At 43.5% G+C, this 24267-nt stretch overlaps 1 protein-coding gene across 11 annotated transcripts; it reads left to right on the top strand.

Moving 5' to 3' along the window:
• The first annotated feature begins 82 nt into the window (after positions 1 to 82).
• Positions 83 to 21095, top strand: RNF41 (ring finger protein 41). Of its 11 annotated transcripts, XM_081058834.1 has the most exons (9): positions 95 to 267; positions 1355 to 1616; positions 2656 to 2829; positions 3375 to 3452; positions 12605 to 12717; positions 15779 to 16050; positions 16737 to 16872; positions 17269 to 17372; positions 18226 to 21049. In XM_081058834.1, exons 5-9 carry the CDS (start codon positions 12628 to 12630, stop codon positions 18575 to 18577), a joined length of 954 nt encoding a protein of 317 aa, XP_080914960.1. In that variant the 5' UTR covers positions 95 to 267; positions 1355 to 1616; positions 2656 to 2829; positions 3375 to 3452; positions 12605 to 12627; the 3' UTR covers positions 18578 to 21049. The 11 variants fall into 11 exon arrangements, with proteins under 11 accessions (XP_080914953.1, XP_080914958.1, XP_080914954.1 ...); XM_081058833.1 differs by lacking the exon at positions 1355 to 1616 and having other exon boundaries at positions 93 to 267; XM_081058830.1 differs by lacking the exon at positions 3375 to 3452 and having other exon boundaries at positions 93 to 267.
• Positions 21096 to 24267: the final 3172 nt, after the last annotated feature.

The raw sequence follows: 24267 nt of genomic DNA, 5'->3' as shown, positions 1-24267 counted from the left end.
GGCCGCTCGCAGCTTCGAGTCTAGGTTTGAGTTAAAACCAAGAGGTGGGGTTTGGTGACGAGATTCCGCCGGGTTGCGTAGCAGCCGTGGGCGGGACAAAGGACTGTCTCACAAGGCGACTAGTGGTCCGAACCTTCCTCCCTCTCCTTCCCTTCCCCTTCCCCTCCCAGGAAAGGCTGGGACACGGCACCGGGGCTGTCCCGTGGCCGCTGCGGCCTCAGCTCCAGCCGGGCTGGGGTCCGGAGAGTCCAGACCGCTGCCAAGGCGGTGCGTACTGCGCCTGCGCGGGCTCCCACCTAAAAGTGGGTGTGGGAAGGGAGGGGGCGAAGTCCCAGGGGGATTGGGGCGGGGGTTCGAGATATTGGAGGTCAGGATTAAGGGATAGGAGTAAAGATGAAAAATGGAGGAAGGGAGCAGCAGCAATAGGGAGGAGTTGGAAGGTGAGAAGGGGTCACTGGAAGGTGGGTTGTTGGGGAGGTTCATTGGAGTAGGGGAGCCTCAAGTGCGGGAGGGGGCCTAGGTTGGCCGGAGGACAGGGAGGAGGGGACATGGGGGCATAACGTGGTGTTTAAATGGGCAATGATTGATGGGCCGGGAGGAGAAGGGAACATTCTGGGGGCCAGCCTGGGCAGGGGCGGTGGAACCTGAACCCCCGCCCTCGAAGCGCCATAGCTTGGCTCGTCTCCCATGCCTTGTCTTGCGCCTCCATTCCTTCCTCCCTCTCCCCCTCCCACCCCTCCATGAAGGAATCTCACATTCCTTACATCCTTGCCCTGGGTTTGCAGCCAAGCCCTCTTCGCAGGCTTCACACACCGGGAAGCCTTTTCCAACGTAGGACGCTCGGGAAATTGAGGAATGGGAGGAGAGGGGGCTGAAGGAGGAGGAGTGAGGGTGTTTTGCCTGAGGGACTGACATCTTCCCCATTCAGAAACTGACTTCATTCCACCTAATGGAAATGTACTGTTAATGACACCACTGAACCACTGTTCTTGGGGACTGGGCTGTGATAGTGGTAGCGAATCCCTTCCTAGACAGGTGGTTTTAGAGTCTGACAATAGGGCAAGAAGCTGATAGTGTTTTTGGCGGATAGTTTTCCCCCAAAGAGGAATGGGGTAGACAGACTAGTGGTAGAGAATCTGAGTGATGCAATAATGTTACTACTCTGTGTGTCCAGCTAACTTTGTGGCTGGGCCTCGTTCCCAGTAATTGAAAAGAAGGAACAAGCTTCTTTCAAGCAGTTCCTTGCTGGCCCTCAGTACAGTATTCAGTGTGCTTTCACATTTATTATGTCATTTGATTTTTCGGGACAATATATAAGGTAGGTAAGGCAGGTATCTTTTTCCCTACTTGACAGGTGAAGAAATGGAAAACTACAGAAGGGTTACATGGCTTGCTAAAAGTCGTACAGTTGGCAAAGCTGGGACCAGAACCCAAGTCTCCTGACTCCTGGGCCTCCTCTCAGTTGAAAAATACTGTTTTATTCTGGCCAAGGGAGCATCGAAGTAGGATTGATTTTTCCCAGTATGGGCAACTATTTGCTTTCTGAGTCTGGAACTTGTCACTAGAAGAAGACTGAGCAGAGCCAACAGCACTGGTTCCTGGAAGCATTTATTGAGGTACAGGGGGCATACACCAGGCTGTTGGGAAATAGAGTGTTGTGAAAATGAAAGAAGCATTATACTTTTCCCTGTGTTCTGAATGGGGGAGAAACATCAATTTACCCCCGCCCCCCAACCACAGGGAAGAGAAAGTGTCAGGCATTGCACTTTTCTCTCTGATTAGTGTACAAGTAGCATGCTAAGCAGGTGGCTGATGAGCATAGTAAACTAATGAGTATGTGTACCAGACTCAGAAGATGAAATGGTCCCTGTTTTATGTATAAAAATCATCATCCAATTCCTTCCTAACACAGCCTTTAATCTATCAATAGACATGTGTTGTGAGGAAAGGAGTTTGAATGGTTGCTGTTCTCCTGCATAGTGTTGAATAGATGTCTCAGCACTGTTCATCTGAAGGCTTATCTCCCTCTACATGGTTCCATCCTTTTAGTAATGAGAGTCTAGTCAGCCTAATCGTTACTGCTACCTCTCGTCTTCCCAGTTGTCCAGCCTGGAGTAATTTCCCAATTCACTGCCTATTCATTTTTTTAAAAACCCTGATCCCTCTTGAATATCTTCTCCTTATGAAATAGTATTTTCCAATTGGAGGATAAGGACCAGAATTCTTTTTACATGAATTAATGTGAAAGCACTTTGGAAACATGAGAGCATCATACTGTGCAGGTGAGGTATCATGGATATAGGCATCTTATAGCCACAGATTTAGAATCATTGATATTGCTGGTAGTTGTGTGCACAGAATAAAAGAATCTTTGTCTACTTCAAACAGCTCCCCTTGTCTACCTTTCTTCTTGTCCCTTTCTCTCCCCCTCTCAGCTCTGTTTGAATCTCCTAGACTATTATGCGTGTGATTCCTTAGCCAAACGATCTCATTCCTTACCGGGGAGTCCTATATGTCTAGCACAGAAACCTGTATCCCTTAATGGAGTTGTCTCCTCTTCCCCAACCAACCGCCAGATCCAAGTCTGTCCAGTCTCACTGCCAAGTGGAAGTAGCTCCCCTGACTCACCTTTTTCTTCCTTGTTCCTATTAATAGAGTGCTGATTGTGACATCACATCCATCCCCTTGGCGATGGAGTTTGTCACTAAGAAGGATTGAAGAATAGCCAACAAGATGGGTTACTGGGAGCATCTCCTGTGTGGCACTGAGTGGAGGCATCAGGGGGTTGGAGCCTTGTGAACAGGGAACCTGCCCCCCAACACTTGGAAGGTAAAGAGCCTTGATTCAGAATCCGCATTCCAGGCTTCAACACTCTTCTCTGCCAATCTGGGTTCCTTCTGCTCTTGAAAACTTGATTCTTAAAACACTTTGCTGCAAAAGCTTTCCATGATTAACCCACATCAGTCTGTTCTTTGCATATTTATGTCTTACATTAGCTATTAACTTTTACTTGTTGGTAAATTCCTTAGTAAATTTTATGTCTTTTTATGTATTTGATATGCTGTATATTCACTCATTGGGCTCAAGCCTCACCTACACTTTAGTTGGAGGACAAGGATTGTGTTTTCTGTTTCTTTTACACGTCTCTCCTGGTAGGGGGCTGTGTATATAGGGTGAAGATGAGATTTGGGACAATCACACAAATAGTGCTTGGTGCTGCTGACCAAGTAGGAGGTCCTTGCTGGCTTTTGAAGCCTGGTAGGCCTCATTTTAGGTGTTAGATAAATTCTTGAAGAACTGTGCCCTCTGGATTCTTTTGTAAAGTGGATCCATTAAAATGTACTAAAGAAGCCTAACTTTAACATTCCCTATAGTAAATCCAGTATGGATCACAGCGTTCTGGAATTGGACAGAACCTCAGAGGCAGTGTAGCCCATCTCCTCATCTCACAGGTGAGGAAACTGAGTTCCTAAGAACTCAATTCTCTAAGAGGGGCTGTGACTTCACTCTAAGGATTCTACTGCTTAAATAAAAAAGACTACTTTGGGGCGGTTGGGTGGCTCAGTTGGTTAGAGCGTGAGCTCTGGGCAATGGGGCTGCCGGTTTGATTCCCACATGGGCCAGCGAGCTGCGCCCTCTGCAACTAGACTAAAGACAAATGAGTTGCCTCTCAGCTCCCGGGTGGCCAGATGGCTCAGTTGGTTGGGGCGTGGGCTCTCAACCACAAGGTTGCCAGTTCGATTCCCACAAGGGATAGTGGGCTGCCCCCCTGAAACTAACAACGGGAACTGGACCTGGAGCTGAGCTGCACCCTCCACAACTAAGACTGAAAGGGCAACAACTTGACTTGGAAAAAGTCCCGGAAGTACACACTGTTCCCCAATAAAGTCCTGTTTCCCTTCTCCAATAAAATCTTTAAAAAAAAAAAAAAAAGACTACTTCCTTTCACTTAAAAAAATCGAGTTACCCAAAGAGAGCAAAGTCAGTTAGTGGTAAAGCCAGGACACCTTTTACAACATAATCAGCCCCTAATATACCTATTTTTTTATATGCTGAATTTTAGAATCATGGGACTTGTAGAGTACCTTAGAACTTACGTAGTCCAGGATGTTTCATTTCATGTGTAGTAAAGGAACAGAGGCCCGGAGAAGTAACTTGCTCAAGGTCACACATTTGGTCAATAATAGAGACAGAACTAGCACTCAGTTTTCTGGATTCTTGACTCAGTTTCCTTTTTTTTCCAGACCTATTCCTTCATTGTGAGACAGGGAGATAAGGAGGAAATGTTTTAGGGACACTTGTGAGACACTTCACCAGCTAATTTTGTCAGTAGGTTGAAGTTCTAGGAGTCACCTGTTTCCTTACACTGGGGCAGGTTATAGGCCTTTTCCCTGTGTGACTGGTGACTTGCAGTAATTGGGGCTGGAGACTCCTCAGCCCTCTGAACATCTGTCGTATTCAGGGCAGAGAGGAGAATTAGAAGGCAGCACAGACATCTGGCTTTTACCCTTATGCATTTGCCAAGAATTGGTGACAGCATGACCAATTACCCTAAAAATACAAAGTATGGGTTGGAGTGGCTTCTCTAATGTTTATCTTCGAATGAGAGTTTGGATGTATGTGTGAATGTGCATGGTTTGCACACCTGTACATGGGTTCAAGAAACCCCGAATAAGTAGGGATAAATGTTAGGGTCCCTTTAGGAACAATCTGTTGCGAATTCCTAGTGCTCTCTAGGTGTACACCAGAGAAAACAATTGCAACAGTAAGTTTAAAAGGTATAGGAAGGGGTCATTTTTATAATAATGCTGACCAGGAATAGAGAGAGAGAGACCCCAGTGTAACAGTGAGGAAGGAAAGTAACATAATTACCTGGTTTGGTTGTGACCTGCAGAATAGCAGACGGGGAATGATGCACTTTTCAGTTTGGGTTCAGGATGTTCACGTCAGGAAGGCTGGCAAAACGCCTGTAAGCCTGAAGAGACAACTCAGCACTACCCGTGTGCAACTCCCCAACTTGAGTGAAACCTCCCAAGGCCTTTTCCTATTCTCTAACTCAAGGAGAATATCTAGGAAACCGTGCTTCCAGTGGCTGTGGTCACTGGCTGTGACTCTTGAGGTTTCTGTGGTTTCAGTTTTATTAAGGCTTCTGCCCCCAGGGCAGTGCGCAGTGAATTCCTGTGAGGCATACCCCTTGGAATGATATCCTATCCCTGTGACAGACCCATAGCAGTGTTGAGAGTCCCAGAGAGTAGGAGTAGTAGTCAAGGAGTCTAGCCTGTGAGCTTGGCTATCTGCCTGCTGACAGAGCAAGGAGCTGGCTTCCAAGGTTGTGCAGAGCCATGTCAACATTTGTTTCCCATAGGTGCCAAACAGGGAATACCCCCATCAGACAAGAAATCTAAATTTCCCCTTAATTTTTGAGGGCGCAGCCCTGAAAGGATGCATTTATAGGAGGATAGATAAAACAGGAGACTCTCTAAACAGATAAGATTGGTGGCCGTGGTGGGGTCAATTTAGAAAGAACAATGCCCAGTATCTCTGCAGTTTTGTAAACCCTGACTTTGTGGTGGGAACCTTGTAGCTTATAACCCTGCCTGGTGACTTCCCACATCCTCTGGCCATCTCTGCACTAACTGAGGCAAGTTCTCTGCTGTTTATTTTGGGGATGTGGTAATCTCCTGAGACCCCATTAAGATAAGTTTTCAGAATCTGTATTTCTCCTTAAGACAATATAGTTAGCACTGATTTAAAATGAAAGTGCTGTGAAGCATAGTACAAACTCTAGGCTAGTTTTCTACATTGCCCCATAGCAACAGGGGAAAAATGGTAATGTTACTTTAATTTTTGCCCCTTGCTCTAAGGATAACTGATATACTTTTAAAATTCAATCTTGCGGAAATAATATAACATAGATCAAAAGTATAATCTCAGCAACTAGATTTTTAAAAATGTGTATGTACACTACATTTATTACTTTTCCTTTTTTTAGATTGTGTTATAAAAATGGGACCATAGGATACATATTTTTGTAACTTGCATGTTTCAGTTTGAAAGGCATTTCAGCACAGTGGTTAAAAAGCTTGGGCTCTGAAGCCAGTCTGCCTGGGTTTGAATCTGGGTGAGCCACTTGTTAGCTGTGATGCTGGGCAAGGTTTTTAACCTTTGTGCATATGTTACTCATCTGTAAAAGACGGATAATGACAGTCCCTAACTCACAGAGTAACTCATAGAGTTGTGAGAATTATATGAGTTAATATACAAGAAATGTTTAGAATAGTGCCTAGCATATAATAATGCTCAATAAATATTGACTTCATTATTATTTAATTGTATAAGTAAAATGTGATCATTGTTTAAAAAAGTAGAAAAAAACCAATAAAGCAAAATTGAGTGAAATTAAAAGTATTAAAAGTCTGTACTTAGAGACAGCTTCTTTAATACAGAGGGTGTCAAAAAAAGTATATGCATTTTTTTAAAAATTTATTGGGGAATATTGGGGAACAGTGTGTTTCTCCAGGGCCCATCAGCTCCAAGTTGTTGTCCTTCAATCTAGTTGTGGAGGGCGCAGCTCAACTCTAAGCCCAGTCGCTGTTTTTAATCTTTAGTTGCAGAGGGCGCAGCCCACCATCCCATGTGGGAATTGAACCAGCAACCTTGTTGAAAGCTCACGCTCTAACCAACTGAGCCATTTGGCCGCCTCTCTGGAAGCTCAGCTGTAGCGCGTTGTCTTCAACCTTGTTGTTTAGGGTGCAGCTCACTGGCCCATGTGGGAATTGAACCGGCAACCCTGTTGTTCAGAGCTTGCGCTCTAACCAACTGAGCCACCTGAAAGCCCCTGTATATGCATTTTAAGAAAGGAAAAAACTGTATTAAAATTGTAATACAGGGCTGGCCTGGTGGCTCAGGTGGTTAGAGCTCCATGCTCCTAACACCGAAGTCACTGATTCGATTCCCACATGGGCCAGTGAGCTGTGCCCTCTACCGCTAAGATTGTGAACAATGGCTCTCTCTGGAGCTTGGGCTGCATGAGCAGCTGGAGGTCGGGGTGAGCTGCAGCGGGCTGCTGTGTGCTGCTATGTGCTGCCATGAGTAGCCGGCAGCCACTGTGAGTGGCTGGCAGCCAGTGTGAGTCACCAGCAGCCATCGTGAGCGGCCGGCAGCTGGCGAGAGCTGCCATGAGCTGCTGTGAGTGGCCTACCGACAACTGGCGACCGACTGCCTCAGCCAGGAGGAGCGCGAGGCTCATAACACCAGCGTGAGCCAGGAAGCTGTGTCCTACACAACTAGACTGACAAACAGTGGCTTGAAACGGGGGAGAAGGGGGGACAGAAAAAGGGGAAAAAATTGTAATACAGTGAATGACACTAGCACTCATTTGATTAATGCCATCTTTTGAGCAAACGTCATACTATACAGTGCTACCATAATTCAATTCAACTTCCAAAAATAATACGTAGATAACGTCTCTTAAAATATGTACTTTTTTGGCACATTTTTATATATCCTTCTAGATGCTCTCCAATATAAATGTTACAAACAAATATAAATATACATATACTTTTTAACAAAAATTGCACTATAGCATATGTAACATGCATAAATATATTATTTTACTTATATAAATAAATACATTTAAGTAATTTAAGTCGATTATTAATAAGAAATATATCTAAGTTATATTAATGCTATATGTTAGCCTATTTTATGGATATAAAGAATTTTACTGAATATTTGTGGTACTTCTGATTTCATTTTTGCTATTATATTATAAATAATACTTAGATAAACAATCTGGTATATTGTTTTTATACCATTGTGTAATTATTTCTTTAGGCTAAGTTCCCGGAAGTGTGAGTGCTAGGTAAAAGGGTATATACTTTTGGGGGACAGTACCTATTTTTTTGTTGTTGCGATTCAATTTGATCAACTTTTTCTTGCAAGAGTACATTTTTTTCCAGACCTTGCTACAGTATATGATGTTATATGTGTCATATATACTATATGACACATATAACATGTATAGTATATGATACATTATATGAATATTTTGGGCACGTTTATTGTTTCAACCTTAATACTTTCTTTCACAATCTAGAATAATTACAGATTTCTTTATCTTTTTAAAAGATTTTTATTAAAATATAGCCAACACACAATATTATATTAGTTTCAGGTGTACACAATAGTTGCACAATATTTATACACCTAAAGAAGTGATCACCGTAAGTCCAGCAGCCATCTGACACCGTATCACGCTGTCACTGTATCATTGACTATATTCCCTGTGCTGTACATTATATCCCATAGCTTATTGTTTTATACCTGGAAATTTGGACCACTTATTCCCCTTCACCTTTTTCCCCCCGTTTTTAATTTTTCAATTACAGTTGTCATTCAGTATTATTTTATATTAATTTCAGCTGTACAGCATAGTGGTTAGATATTTATGTCATGTAAGAAGTGATCCCCTTAATTAGTCTAGTACCCACCTAGCACTATACATAGTTATTACCACATTATTGACTATAGTCCCTGTGCTTTACTTTACATTCCATTGACTATTGGGATGTAAAGTAAAGCACAGGGACTATAGTCTATTTTGTAACTACCAATTTGTAATTCTTAATCCCTCACCTTTCTCACCCACTCCCCTAACCCCCCTCCCATCTGGCAGCCGATTTATTTCTTTATTTAAATAGTGAACACACACACGGAAAATCTTTTTAAAAGGCACAGAAGGATAAATAAGGAAATTAAAATTTTCCTATCTCTGTTCCTTAGTTATCCCTCCTCAGCTATTGGCAGTTTCCTCTGGATCCTTCTGGAGAGTTCCATGCATATATAAGCACATACACTACATAGTGATTTTGTGCTCCTTGTGGCATACTTTACATATACTATTCTGTACCTTAGTTTTTTTCTCTTAACAGTCTATGTTCGCAGTCTTTTCATAGCTGGTACATTTTAAAGGCAGCAATGATTTTTTTTCCTGTGACCAATTTTCCAGCTATTATAGAGAAACCAAATTACAATTTGTTTATTTAATTGAGGAAGGTGTTATAAAGTCAACAGTTCAATAGATGAATTATAGATATTTGGGGATATTTTTGCTTTCATGTCGAAGCTATCTCAGATATCCTCTTCTTGACTTTTTCTCTTGCTCCTTCCCCTTTCTCCCAGCCCTGTGTGTTTTTCTGGACTATGAGAGTGGCAGTGGCAGTTATCTAGAACAGCACTAACCAGTCTTAGGTTGCATTAATTGAAGTAGAGAAGAAAAGTGGTAATAGTCTCATCCTGTCCATATCGGTCAGTCCACATGGGGAGCTCTGGGTACCCTGTTTTAGAGGGGCATAGGCATTCTGGAATGAGAGAAGTGAGGCTGGGCTAGATATTTCTCATCTGGGCTCTTGCTGCCCCCTACCTTGACCTTTCCCAGGAGTGTCTAAGCAAAGGGTAACTCACAGTTGGTTACTGTTGAGAGGATTCCTGTCCTGGGATGTTAAACCCGATGGTCTCTTATGGTCCATTCTAACTGTTAAGGCAAAAAATAAGACTGTCTTCACCAGGTCAATGGGAAAAACTGGGTATGATCAAATTTTCGTCTTTTATTCCTGTACTTAAAAAGTAAAAGCATTCCTGTATTTTTTATCCTCAAGTAATTTCTAAATTAAAAAATATATTATTTTCCTATTTGTTGAATTATGATTTTTAAAAAATGTATACTCATTAAAATATTTGGTAATTAAAAATAAGAGGAAAAAACATTATCCTTAGCCTACACCCAAATAAACCACTGTTAACATTTTGATATTTCCTTCTGGTCTCTTTTTATGTATGGATTACTTATAAATACATATGTTTTTAAACAGATCTGTAAACAGGTCTGTATTCAATTTAGTGTCCTACTTTTTCAATCTACACGTATTACTATATCATTATTATATCATTATAGCATATTTCCCAAAAACATCATTTAAAAGACATTCATCAAATGGGCTTATATTACCATAATCACCTTTACTGTTAATTTAAATGAATGTGATTATCTGATTTTTAAAACTTTCTTGGTATGATTTTTAAAAACCTATCTGGACTTCTTTTTGCACCATTCTTCCTTCCTTCCTGCTTTAGAGGTGTCCCTCTTCCTGTTTAACATAATTCCAGATTACCTCCCTACTTTCTGCTACCTCAGTGACCAGATGCTCTCCTGTCTTTATCTTTCCCTCTTAACTAGTGCTTTCCTCTCTACGTAAACATGCTCAAGCCTTTCTCATCAAAAAGAAAAACACCCCCAGTACAGCCCACTTCCTCAACCTCCTTTCTTTCTCTAGCTAGTTCTTTCTCTTCCTTTGAAATCAAGCTTTTGATGAGTTATTTTTAGTTCCTGTCTCTGTCTCACCTGTTCACTTCCAACCGCTGCTCTCTTACTTTCACTTCCAATAGCTAGGCCAAAGTGGTTGACAGTGACAGTTTCAGAGGGATTGTTAGTAAGCCCACGGCCCTGAACTTTAAGGCCCTAGAGATGGAGAAACAAGTATATAGAGAAATGGTGGTGATGGAGGTCATGGTAATTGTAGTAATGTCACAGGGTGTCATTGTTCTTATATAAAATGGGTAAAGAAAGATAAGTGGTTCCAAAGGGAGTCTTGTGATTTCTTATATCCATTAGCTTGTGTATTAATCAGGATTTTTATCAGTTGAGACAGACAAAAACCCAGCTCAGACCACCCTAAACATAATAGAGAATTTATTGGCTCATGTAACATATGTTCAAAAGCTGATTGTGGCTTTAGCCATGACTGAATCCAGGACCTCAAATGATCTCATTTGAATTTGATCTTTCAGCCTGCTTTCTTCATTATTGGCTTCATTTTATAAGCAGGCTGTCCTCATTAATGGCAGAGATGGTCACCAGCCACTGTGGGTTGTACATCCTACCAGCTATGCAACCCAGGGGAAAAAGCTCCTCTTGAGAGCTCCAGTAGAAGTCCCAGGTATCACTCTCATTGTCCTGGGTTGGGTCACATGCCCACTAGGCGCCAGGGTATGGTTTCCAAAGGAAAACAGAGGAAAACAAGATGTAAGGTAGGCAAAATAGTAGATGTTCACTATATCCTGGTTGCCCAGAAGCTCCTAGTTAAAGGAACATTTAAATATATCAAACATTTTATTGATTTGTAGGGAACTGTGCTTGGTGTTACACTGGATGCAGAACATGAGTTTCTGCTCTTAAGGAATTTTTAATCAAGTAGTAGAAGTTAGATGTATACATAAATAATGGTTATTATCATGTATTGAGTGCTTACTGTGTGTCAGCAGTCACTTTGCTAAATGTTTTATATGCATTATCTTTTTGAGGACAACTCTATGAAAATCACTTCCATTATTATTTGTACCCATTTTATCTATTTATATAAAAAGAAAAACTACTTAGGCTTAGGAAGTTTACATAGCCTGCCCAAGGTCACACAGCTAGTGAGTAGTAGAACTGGGGAGAATCCAGCCAGTTTTGACTTAATCCAGTGCTGTACTTTTAGCTTGCACTTGACCTATCAAGGCCTCTTTACATCCCACCCCTCCCCCACCCTTTTACATTGGACAGCTTGATTCTAAATTCCCGAGAACAACTTGATCGACTCAGCTCATCTTTTCCCACGACATCACAGCTGATCGCTGGTCTGTGCATTGGCTATCCTTGAATCACGTGCCCATCTTTGATCCAATTAGCCCACCAGTTGGCCGCCCACACAGGAGGTTCAGTCACCGGTCAGTGACTTCTTTGGATTTGACCCTTAGGAGCCCAAAGAAGGGGCATAGCAGCTCCACTGTTCTTTGAGTCCTTGCTCTCCTGAACCTCCCTCCTTCATCCCCATTGCCACTACCCGAGTTCCGATTCTCAGCATCTCTCTCCGGCCTAGATGTTCTTCCTGTCTCCAGTCTCATCCCTACTGACAGAGTGATTCTAAAAGGGACCTTTAATCCAATCATTCCTTTTAAATCTTTCAGTGGCTTCCGATAGCCTTCAGGATAAAAAGTCCAAACTCCTTATACGAGACTTCTCAGGGCCTAACCCTTGCTTGCCTCTCCAGCCTTGTATGTAGACACTTCCTACCTTGCACCCTTCAGGTCAGCCTTTTTCTGAACCACTTAGAGTTCCTGGGACCCATCATATGCTCTCCTACTTCTGGGCCTTTGTGCTATTTCATGTGCATAAAACCCCAGTGCCCGTCCTGCCCACGGCTTCAACACCTAGCTGACTCTTGCTTGTCCTGTTGGTGACACCTAATCCTAGAAAACTGTCAAAATCACTCTCTCCCTTCAGCCTGGGGTAGGTATCTATATCTCTTGCCCTCATAATACCCTATGCTTACTCTATCAAAGCATTTATCACTTCATATTTTAAATGTATGCTTACATAATGTCTTCTTCCATTAGAATTAAATTTCTTGAGTCAGCTTTTTGCCCCCAAATGACTGGCACATAGTAGGCTCTCAATAAATAATTGTTGGACAGATGAATAGATCTTGGCAATGAGTTTGAGTTGGCACATGTTTGTAGGCTTCTTCTGAACTGGCCTCTTTTCCTCTGTTACTCCTTCCAGGATCTGGGTTTCAGTGATGAGACATGGGGTATGATGTAACCCGTTTCCAGGGGGATGTTGACGAAGATCTTATCTGTCCTATTTGCAGTGGAGTCTTGGAGGAGCCAGTCCAGGTGAGTCGGTCTGATGGCACGTTTGGTGGGGCAGTAGGTGGTAGTGGCGTTAGTAGAAAATATTCATAGGTAATGGGATCAAGGGGAAGTCACTGTGTCCTGGCTCCCCCTGCCCACATACACACACTATAGAGCTTTGGTGCAGAAGAGCAGTGGAGACTACAGGAGGAATAGGGCCTTCCGGAGTCTGTCTAGAGGTGGATCCCACAGAAGTCCACTGCTTCAGGTTTTCTTTTGCAGTTTCTCTGAGTTTTTTCTGCTGTAAAATGGTCATCTGTCTGTTTATGTCTTTTGACAGTAGCTTGGGAACTTCCTTTGCTCTGCAGGGGCTCTGACTAGGTTTTGCCTTCCTACCCATGATTGAACTTCTGGACTCTCCTGCTAAGTTCTCTGTGTTTTGATGATGTAGTGTTTTGGGTAATCAACCAGTCTCCCTATGGGCCTCTTCTGCCTGCCACCTACTGTCCAACAAATAGGTAGTGGGAACTGTATGTACTGACCTATTTTCTTCCTGGGATTTATTGGAAAAATCAATTTTTGACGCAGCTGTGTACTCTACATTTGATATGAAGCTGCCACCTTCAGTAGGTCGTTTCTCTATCAGCCTTGCCAGACCAGAGTCAGTTGTATCTTCCTGTGGCAAGTATGAGGAGAAGTTAGTCATGACTAACAGGCAAGTATAATGAGTGAGATGAATTCTTAACAGTTATATTCCTAGGACATCATCCTGCATGATCCTTATTGCCCACACTCTGTAAATATCATCCTTCAGCTAACTAGAGATAATCCCGTTTTCCAAATCAGGACACTAGTCAATGAAGTCTCATGGCCCTTCCCACTCACTGCTTATACAATTCACTACATCCCAACTCCTCTTGATCCTTTGAGTTTATTCTCACTTTCCAGTTTTTAACCATCCAAAGGAGCATAGATGCCTGAGCTGAATGAAAGTCAGCCTGTATCCCAATAGCAGCTAGCCCTGGACCTCTCCCGTCTAGGCCTTTCCAGCCTGCTGCCATTAGAAGCAGATTGGCTGGGTGTGGAGCAAGCTATGCTGGTAGTGTGAAGAGGTCATGGGGTGTGTCAGTTCCCTCTCCACCCTGGCAGGGCCTTCTCCGTTCTCTGGCACTATCATTTGAGGTGAGTGACATGTGGAGAGGTCAGTGGCAGTTGGCGATTGTCTGTTAGAAGCCACCCCTCCCCCACCTCCAGGGTTTACTTTCTGAGGAGTAGACATCGAGATGCCAGGTTACCAGCCGCATTTCCAAGGGTAGAAGGCCTCTGCTAGGGATGCTGATTCCCTACATCATATTTATTTTTTGAATAGGTAATAAATTCATATAGTTCAGCAATCAACAGTATAAAAGGTATATAGTGAGGACTCTTCCATCCTGTCCTAATCCACCTAAGCCCCCCATAGATAACCCCAGTAGTTTATTTGGTCTCCTCCAGGATGTATATGGGCAGATACAAGGGAGTATGAATATACATTATATATATTTGCCTACCTTTCTTACATGAAAGGTAGTACATTCTGTCTACATCTGCAGGGGTGGCAGGTTTAGATAGAATGGTCACAGAAGAGGTGACAGTTGACCTGAGATCTGAATGATAAGGGACCATTCATGCTAAGATTTAGAGGAAGAGCATTTCAGGCAAAGAGAAGCAGCAAAAGCAAAGGTCCTGAAGCAGGAATTAGCTGGCTGTGGACAAGGAGCAGAAAGAAAGCCAAAATGGCCTAAGCACAGTGCTGGGAGCGTGATGTGAGGTGAGGAGAGGGCAGAGGCACGGCCAGATCAAACAGAATGTCCTGAGGAAGTGTTTTGCTTTATTTTAAGTATAATGGGAAGCCATTGTAAAGCTTTAAGCAGGGGAGTGATCTGATCTGATCAGTATTTTTAAATGATCACTTTGGCTGCTGACTGTAGAATGGATTCTAAAGGGGCAAGGTAGAAGTAGGGAGACCAGTTAGAAGACATAGTAAGTAATACAGGTGAAAGATGATCGCTTGAACTGGATTAGTGGCCATAGAGATGGGGAAAAGTAGACAAATTTAATATTTTTTTGGAGATAGAGTTTGTAAGACTTTGGAAAGAATCAAATGTCTTTGAGTGAAAACTAAAAATCTACTGATAGTTGGATTAATGATACTGAAAATGACTTCCTACAGAGCCGTCTATGTTTTAGTCTTTGGTTTTTATGAGCATCTTGAGGACGTATTTTTTTTTATTGTCCAACCTAGCAAAGTGATCTGGATACAGTAGGCACTCCATTCATTCGGCAACATGTTCTGAGTGCCTACTGTGTTTATCCCAAGCCAGAGGCCAGACCGTGTCTCCACAGAGGCCAGGGAATCCTCTCACTTTTGAGGGATTAACTTTAGAGGTTATCTGAGTTATCAAGGAAGTAGGCTGAAATATAATCTTTATGAAACTGAAAAGAATGTGATTCTATGGAAAACCAGCCCTGTTTTGGAGGGTAGGCTTGGCCTTTGGGACACAGGGCAAAGCAGCCCTCATAAAATAAGAACTTGGGCTCACACAGAGAGAACTCTTAACCTCTTACCAGGAGTTCTAGGCTTTTTTGTTTTGCTTTCTTACATTGACCTTTTGCCAGTAAATCTCTGTCCCCCTGCCCCCCCCCCGCCTTGTCCTTTAAGACCCATTTCTAATTCTGTCCTCTCCATAAATACCTGCCCTGATGGACTCTCACCTTCCTCTGGATTTCTTTGGTAATTATGGTGTATGCAATCCAGTTGGCAGATGATAAGGGACTGCCTTCTGTCATCTCTCCTATTGTCCTGCAACATTATATCTTATTGTTATACAACTTTTAACTTGTTTATGTCACAATCCATTGGGAATCTTGAGCACAGGACACATATCTGAAACCTGTCCCCCACAATACCTTACCCAAAGCATAGTGCATCTATACTTTGCCATAACCTAGGGACCTCTGGTCCTGGAAGCTGCTCCAAGATTTGATTGGCTTTCAGTTATCACATCCAGGCTCTTAGCTCCAGCTAATTCCCTTGTGCCCTTTTGCCCTGCTCGCCCTCTAGGCACCGCATTGCGAGCATGCTTTCTGCAACGCCTGCATCACCCAGTGGTTCTCTCAGCAGCAGACGTGTCCGGTGGACCGTAGTGTTGTGACGGTCGCCCACCTGCGCCCAGTACCTCGGATCATGCGGAACATGTTGTCAAAGCTGCAGATTGCCTGCGACAACGCTGTATTTGGCTGCAGTGCTATTGTCCGGCTTGACAACCTCATGTCTCACCTCAGTGACTGTGAGCACAACCCAAAACGGCCTGTGACCTGTGAACAGGGCTGCGGGTAAGATCCTTACCTTCTTCTGCCCCACAAGGCTAAGGGCCTCTCCGTTTATATCCCTGTCTCTGGTCCCCTGCTCACGGGCTGAGCAAGTCTCCTGTGCATGTAGGCAAGGAGTGTCTTTGGCCTTCCTGGCTTCCTGCCCCAGGATCTCACTTTCATGCTGCTTTTCCAACTCTGATCTTTTTTGCTCTTGCTTTAATATAAGAAGGGATACAGCAATTCAGCAATCTGCGTGATAACACTAAGGACTGATTTACTTTATTCTTCTCTTTCTGTCCAGTATTACTTTGTCTTTGTCAGATTGACTGCTCTAATTTCCAGCCCTCTCATATTTCCTCTTGCCCTATTTTTTTCTTTCTTTGGGGTGTGAAATATTTGATTCAATGCTGATAGCTAGGGCTGTGAATCTAGGGCTTCTCAGAGGAATGAGTGCACAGGCAGAATCTGTAGGAGGAAAGGAGAGCCATGTGGTAGATAAAACAGTCTTATAGAGGGAAAGAAGCAAAGAGAAAGAAGATAGCAAAGGGGTGAGGGGAGAGCTGGGGAGGAGGAAGTAAAGAGAATAAATAAGAGGGAGGCCTGAAGTTAGAGATTGGGGGTAGGAGAAAGCCCTCTCAGCAAGCTTCTGCCCTTGTGCACATGTCCCATGGAACACTTCTGTTCTCTTTTTCTCCCCGGGGCGGCAGCCTGGAGATGCCCAAAGATGAGCTGCCAAACCACAACTGCATTAAGCACCTGCGCTCAGTGGTGCAGCAGCAGCAGACACGCATCGCCGAGCTGGAGAAGACCTCAGCCGAACACAAACACCAGCTGGCAGAGCAGGTAGGGCCCAGAGACCGTGGGGGACATGTCCCTAATGTACCAGTACACTGTCTTCCCGCGGGTGATGAGCACCTCACAGATCTGCGCCTGTGCGCCTAGCTGAGTGGGTCTTCTGCCTGTGGCCTAGCAGGGAATCAGATTGGAGCTCTTCTCCCTTCCCTTTATCTCTTCAATGTCAGTCATTCACTGAGCGTTTACCCAATGGCCTCTCTATGACAGCAGTTTACTAAGCACTGCAGATACAGCGATGAATGAAACAATCATATCCCTGCCTTCATGAAGTTTATAGGCTGGTTAGTCCTCTGATGTCTCAATTGCCCTCATTCTCAGATAACTTTTGTCTGTCATCTGCCATCTGCCTTAACCATCACCCCTGGTTCTCTTTCCCTCCAACAGAAGCGAGACATCCAGCTGCTGAAGGCATATATGCGTGCAATCCGCAGTGTCAACCCCAACCTTCAGAACCTGGAGGAGACAATTGAATACAATGAGATCCTAGAGTGAGTGTCACTCAGGGTATGGAGTTACTCCATGTCCTGGCACTGAACCCTGAAAGGAGAAGGGGCAGGGGAGTGGCAGAAGGAGGGTAATAAAAGGGGCCGGGCTGGGGCCACCACTTTTCAGGTGTTGGGATGAAGGACAGTGGCAGAGAAGATAATCTTCAGCCCCAGCATAGGATCTCTTATTTTTTGGGGTGGATGGAAGGGAAAGCTTACCCAAGGATGCAATTTCTCCAGAATTAGGTGAGTACCCACACATACAAAAAGCCCTGTATTAAAGGCTGCGAGTGCTGGGAGGGCCAAAAAGAAATAGAAGGTGTCATCCCTATCTTCAGGTAGCTTACAATCCAGAGAAGAGAATGTGCAAATCCAGGAAAGTGAACTAAAAATGTAGCAAGATGCAGTGAAGTAAACAAGTGAAGTTTAAGATCCCTTTCACTTCTGGAGTACTATACAACTCATAGACTAAACTGTTAAGGGTGAAGCAATATATACAGTGCAAACTGGTACATGGCACACAGTATAGAGGAATAATTGCTTCATTCAATAAATATTCATTGAGCATTTAGTATGTGCCAGTCACTATGTGTGCTAAGTATTGGGATTTTTAAGAAAAATAAGAGGGACCCTACACTCATGAGGTTTAATCTGGTGAGTAACATGTGGTGACTTAGATGGGACCAACTACAGAAAGATTAGCAGTTTCTGAACCAATGATGGAAGGAGAGAGGGGAGGGGGAGGGGAGGATAGGCTAAGCTAAGTGCCGAGTGGGGGGTTGTTCCTATTAGGGGAAGAAACCATGCAGAGAAAGGGGATGAGCTGGAATGACCCCCTCCAATCCCCTCCACACAGGTGGGTGAATTCCCTGCAGCCAGCCAGAGTGACCCGCTGGGGAGGGATGATCTCCACCCCAGATGCTGTACTCCAGGCTGTAATCAAGCGCTCCCTGGTGGAGAGTGGCTGTCCTGCCTCTATTGTCAACGAGCTGATCGAAAATGCCCACGAGAGGAGCTGGCCTCAGGGTCTGGCCACACTAGAGACAAGACAGATGAACCGGCGGTACTATGAGAACTACGTGGCCAAGCGTATCCCTGGCAAGCAGGCTGTTGTCGTGATGGCCTGTGAGAACCAGCATATGGGTGATGACATGGTGCAGGAGCCGGGGCTCGTCATGATATTTGCGCATGGTGTGGAAGAGATATAGTCTCTCAGCAGGCTGTCAGGAAGAGATGGAAATCGGAAAATCTCATCATTCCAGTAGCTGGGCCCTGAGTCTTCCCCACTGTCCTTAACCCTGTGGCTTACATGTGAGCCACACATCTCCCTGCTTTTCTGGCACTGAAGGGCCCTGAGGCACTTTGCTCAGCCTTTCAGGTGGGAAACCTACATTCCTTCTTTTTGCCTAATTTCTTCCCCTAAGATGTCTGTAAATTTTCATTCTGGTTGGGAAAGTCCCCACCTCTATATCTGTTTACCTGTCAAGGATTCCTGGTTCCAGGTATTTTCAGAAAGCACAAAGATAATCATTTTCTGTAAGGATCAGGATGGAGTGAGGAATCTCTAATCGTTCCCCTCCTCCAAAACCAGGGAATCTGAGCAGGCCTACTGACTAAACATCATTCAGAGGACAGCTCTGGGGAGCAGACATCCTGAAGAAATGGTAAGGGTGGAACCAAAACCCTAGAAATAAATAATAGGGCCAGTAACTGGCCATCACCGATGGCCCTGAGGGGAAGACTGGACCTTTGTGCCAAGCAGTACCTTGTTTAGCCCACCTTAAAGGCGCGGGCTCCCACTGGGTCTGTAGGTGTGCAAGTTGGGATGCTGAAAATGTCCAAGTGAGCTCTTCTTTCCTACACTTTCTCGTAATTAGGGAATGACAGGAGTGGGGGAAGGCGGTTAGTCTGTTGGGATGAACATGCTCAGCAAGAAGCAGCTCACTAGTTTTTGCTGAAGTCACGCAGGCACTGCTTCTGTGGCACAGGCCTAATAGTTCCAGAGACCCCTCTCCAACCCTGATTGTAATGCATTATTTTGATAATTTCCTTTGGCCATTGTTACTTGTTTATATTTCACTCCCTCCCACTTTTTTTTTTTTTTTAAAGAATGGCCTGGTTATGGCTACCCCACTTTTCCAGCCCAGCCACACATTGTTGGCAATTTAATTTATTTACTTTTTTTTTTTTAAAGAAAGGAAAAAAAAATTAACAAAACTTGAAACTTTTCTGTTGCTGTTCCTATGGGTGGGGATTCTGGATAGGGTGGGATTGGGATGGGGGCTATTTTATATTTTTCCTTTGCAGCACAACCTTTGGCTTTAATAGAGGAAGGGCCGAGGGAGTCCTTGGCTGACCTGATAAGGTATGCCCCAACCGTCCTTAACCCCACTGAGATGAGGCGCTTCCACTGTTCTAGGGATGGATGTGACAGTCCAGCACCGATGCCTGTGCCCTCTGGCGAACTTTGCTCCTGGCCCTTCCAGGGTCTCATTGTAAAACTCTGGATTTCAAGTATTAATTTTGAAGAAATCCCTCACCCCATTTCCTTGGAGATACATAGCTGGACTCTATCTTCACCAGGCAAGGTGGAATCGAAATTGTGTCTTTGAGTAGAGGCTGTGCTCTGTCTCACCCATGCCCCCTAAGGACTTCAGCTCCATTTCAGGCTACCTGGGGCATTCCTTGACCCCTAAGGTGACTGGCAGAGTAACAGAAGGGGAGGGACAGTGGGTGTGATTATTTTAATATGCAGGTGGGAGTGGGGTTGAAGAGAGATGGCCATATAACAGCTTCTTCTCTTTTTGGAGTTTTATTCCAGGCCAGCTTGCTATAGGTCTGGGTAGTTGGGTCATGGCTCCACTGGGATTGGATTGGAGGGATACAGCTTGAAAGGAGTAAGGAACAGTCATATGTTCTAGCTCCAGGACATTGTGCTCAGGAATTTGAAAACGCTGCTATACTTAGTCTGGTTACTACATTTCTTCCACTCCCCACTGCCCCTGCCTGCCTTACCAAGGCCCATATCCTCCTGTCATCACCCTCAGATGGAGCCAGGAAGCTCCTTTCCGGCTTCCCCACCCTTTGCACTAGTGTCTCTGCAGGTTGCTGGTTGTGTTACATGTGCTGTTCCATGGTGTTGACTGCACTAATAATAAACCTTTCACTCAGTTCTCTAAATTCTTAATTCAGTATCACTCCCCTTCTTGTGAAGGCTTCTCCTCTGCTTAGGCCTTTTTCTCACCTTAATCCCCCTTACTTTTTCCTTGCTTCGTAACCTACCCTAGTCTTAGAACTAACCTCTGTTTTAGGAGGATGCCTGCCTGGGAGTAGTCGTCACCTCACATCTTCTTTGTCCTGTGTGCCCTCCTAACTCCTTCCCTCCTGCCTCCTGTTCTATGGCAGCCAACACTTTCCAGTGATAAGAACTGTATTCTGCCTTTGCCCCAGATTCCACATGCTACGTGCTCCTGGGTTCTGGGACACTTGCCACAGAAGATGTACGTGCACCTTTCTCCCTTGTCCCACCTTTGCTTTGGAATCTGGGATGCCATTGCATGCAGGGAAGCCTCTACCCTCCAATGCCTCCTAACCAACAAAGTAAATGTGAGGAAGGAAACCTGGAATGGCTACCTGCTATGGTTGTCAGATCTTGATAAACCCTTATTTGCTGCCACCTTCTCCCTGTTATGAGAAAAAGAACATATTCTTTTCCCCCAAAACTATATTTTAAATTTGTTGAGCATTTATCATGCACCTAATGTAAATCTAATAGTACTCTAGATACTCTAGCGGGGTTAAAAAAGGGGGCATAAGAGCATTCCTATACCAACTGAGCCTACTACTTCCACACACACAAGGTCTGACTGTAAAATAACGATAAACACATCACAATATAGAGCATAAGAGGCAATATATTTACTCGAGTGATACCAGTAGAGCTTCCCACCCCCCCACCCCCCAATTTCCTTCAAAATTACTTTTAGAACCTGCTGCTCATTCTTTTGAATGTCATGAATGGTACCAAATCTTCCTTTTAGGATAGATTTGGTTTTTGGAAACAATATTCATTGAATATTCTGCAAGGAACTCACTAGGGTGGGGATAGGGGAGTTCATGTAGCAAAATGGCACCTACCTTCAAAGACTCCCTAATGGAGATGAGTATATAAAGACGTAATAAATACGGCAAGTGGATTTACAAGCAATATGTAAAGGGGAAAAATAAAGCCACCGATTCCGATGTGCACCAGGAAAGACTTTTTTAGGAGTAGTGGTATTTATTCTAGGTCAGAGGTTGGCAACCTACAGCTTGCATCCTGCTGTCTACTTTTGTAAAAAAGTTGTATTGGAACACAGCTAAGTACGTGTTGTCTACGGCTGCATTTAGATTGCAACAGCAGAGATGAGTAATTGACACAGAACTATGGCCCACAAAACCTAAAGTATTTGCTACTTGGTCCTTTACAGAAAGTTTGCCAACCCATTCTAGGGTCAGGAGAATGGGCAGGAAAAGGAAGAGGATGGGTTGTTTTAATTTCTTACTTCAGTGTATAGATTTGAAAAAGCAAAACATCTTATACATTGCCCAAATTAGCACTTAAAATTAATAACATATCCTTAATCTAACACAAACCTATATTCTCACTTGCCCAGCTGTCCCAAGAAAAGTACTTTCAGACCTAATTTTTGTTCAACCCTGGATCCAATCCAGGAACCATGCATTATACACCAGGTTATGTGTCTTAACTCTTTTAATCCAGATTCCTGGAACAACCTTTCTTTGTAACACTAATTTATTGAAGAGATTGGGCCAGTAGTCCTGGAGAGTGGTCTTTTGGATTTGACTGACTGCTTTCTCACGATGTCCTTTAATTTGTTCCTCTAGTCCCTATTTTTACTAAATATTAGATGTAGAGTCTGAGAGATTCCAGTTTAACAGTTCTGGGGACAGAAGACATCATAAGAGAGATGTTTTTTTTTATGTTGTGTAACACCAGGAGATGGGCCCAGTTGTCCCTCCATTAGCTTGGTCGTTGTGCACTTATAGAGAGAGTTTTTTAAAGCTGGCTAGGTGACGAATATATGCCCTAAGAGAAGGGGCCGCTGGTTGGTGGTAAAGCTCCAGTTGGTTGCTGCTATATAAGAACAGGGGCCCAATACTGCCAAATCTTATTTTCACGAATCTTTGGACATCCTGTTTATGCTAAATCACATAACTTTTAAATGTTTCAATTACAAAAATCTAAGGTCCATCAGTTTGCAACCTCTGTTTTAGGCTAAGATCACAGCATGAATAAAACCAAGTGGAGATGAAGGCTATGTTCGCGAATAAAAAGACTAGTGGGATCTGAAGCATAACTTTTTTGAAGGAAGTAATGGAAGATAAAGCTAGAAATAATTGGTGGCCAATTCTTAGAAGGCCTTGAATACATGGCAGGGAATTTGGACTTTAATTTTCTAGGTAAGTTTTTGAGAAGAGGAGTGACTTCCAACTCATAATTCTAGTGGCAGTGGGAAGACAGTGAAAATTGGTGACAACATTAGTAAGCTTTGCAGTAATTCATGCGAGAGAGGATTAGAGCTTGAAATAGAACAGGAAAGAGAAGAGACATTCAGGGAGAAAAACAGACAGGCCTTAGTAACTGAATAGATTCACTCAGCCCACATTTATAGCTTACCTGTCACGTACCAGAAATGGCACTAGGCATTTGAGGTACACAAATAATTGAGAAACAAGTCTGTAAAGGAATTTGCAGTTTACTAGGTGCACTTGTTCAAATAATGGGGAATACAAAACAGTATGTTACTAATAGATAAGGACTAAGTACAATGGGACAACGAGGAGGAAAGGGGTCACCTACCTACCTGGTGGTACATAGGAGGGAAGGCTTCTCAGGAATCACTGGAGCTTTCTGAACAAGATATAGGCTGCGAGGAAAGGGGATAACAGCTAAATTAAGCATTCACTGTGAGTCAGACACCATTCTAAGTATTAAATAGTCTTCCCAACTTTACAAAAAGGCACTATTATCATCTCCATTTTCTATGTGGGGAAACAAAGGACAAAATACACACAGCAAAGAACTGAGATTTGAACCCAGAAACTCATTCCAGAGCCTGAGCTCCTAACCACTGCACTCAACAAGGGGCCGTAACCAAAGATGAGTCACAGGTAGACAGGTTTCTAGTCTGTGAATGAGAAGACCATGTCATTAACCTAAATAGAGAGGAGAGGATGAGCAGGTTTCAGGGGTGAAGTAATGAACTCATTTGGGGAACACTGGATTGGAAGTACTTCCATAAAGAGGTGTTTAGCCAATAATTGGAAATGTGGGTCTGGAGCTTAAGAGCAAGAAGTTAGGGTTAAAGATGTGGATTTAAGAGTTACCTGCCCAGAGGTTATCAAGAAATTCTACGAATTAATATAAACATTAAAGGAAAGAACAGGAAGAAGCCTAAGAATGAGACCTGGGGGAATTCCAGGAGTAATCTAGAACAAAATCTGGAAAATAGATAAATGATAAAAGTTGGCTAATGCCTCAGCTTTTTTAAAAAGTAATTCTGAAGTAATGAATCATTTAAATGTGGCTCATAAACTAGCTGTGAAGGAGTTCCAGAAATGTTTTGTACAATGACAGCATTCCTGAAACAAGTGTCAGTTGAGATCATTTTAGCTCAAGTCCTCTAATGATTTGCTTTACTGGATAAACTACAGAAATCCAAGCCTCTTAACATTTGGAACAAGTCAACAATTTGGGATTATGTTAAATTCTTGTGTGTTAGTTTCTCCCCCATTAGCCTTTTAGTTACATAAAAGCAATTCTGATTAAGATCCCAGAATTTGTAGCTTTCATCAGTTTAGGATGGGATTAGCTAGTCTTTGGTTATGAGGTAGA

This window comes from Rhinolophus hipposideros, assembly GCF_964194185.1.
Source record: "Rhinolophus hipposideros genome assembly, chromosome: 9".
Taxonomy (NCBI): domain Eukaryota; kingdom Metazoa; phylum Chordata; class Mammalia; order Chiroptera; family Rhinolophidae; genus Rhinolophus; species Rhinolophus hipposideros.
The sequence above is the reverse complement of the archived record's forward strand: the minus strand, read 5'-3'. Positions and strand labels throughout refer to the sequence as shown.

Coding starts and splice junctions, on each gene's coding strand:
- RNF41 (XM_081058827.1), top strand. CDS start 12,628: ATGGGGTATGATGTAACCCGTTTCCAGGGGGATGTTGACGAAGATCTT. Junction 12,718..15,778: donor TCTTGGAGGAGCCAGTCCAG/GTGAGTCGGTCT, acceptor CTCGCCCTCTAG/GCACCGCATTGCGAGCATGC. Junction 16,051..16,736: donor ACCTGTGAACAGGGCTGCGG/GTAAGATCCTTA, acceptor CCGGGGCGGCAG/CCTGGAGATGCCCAAAGATG.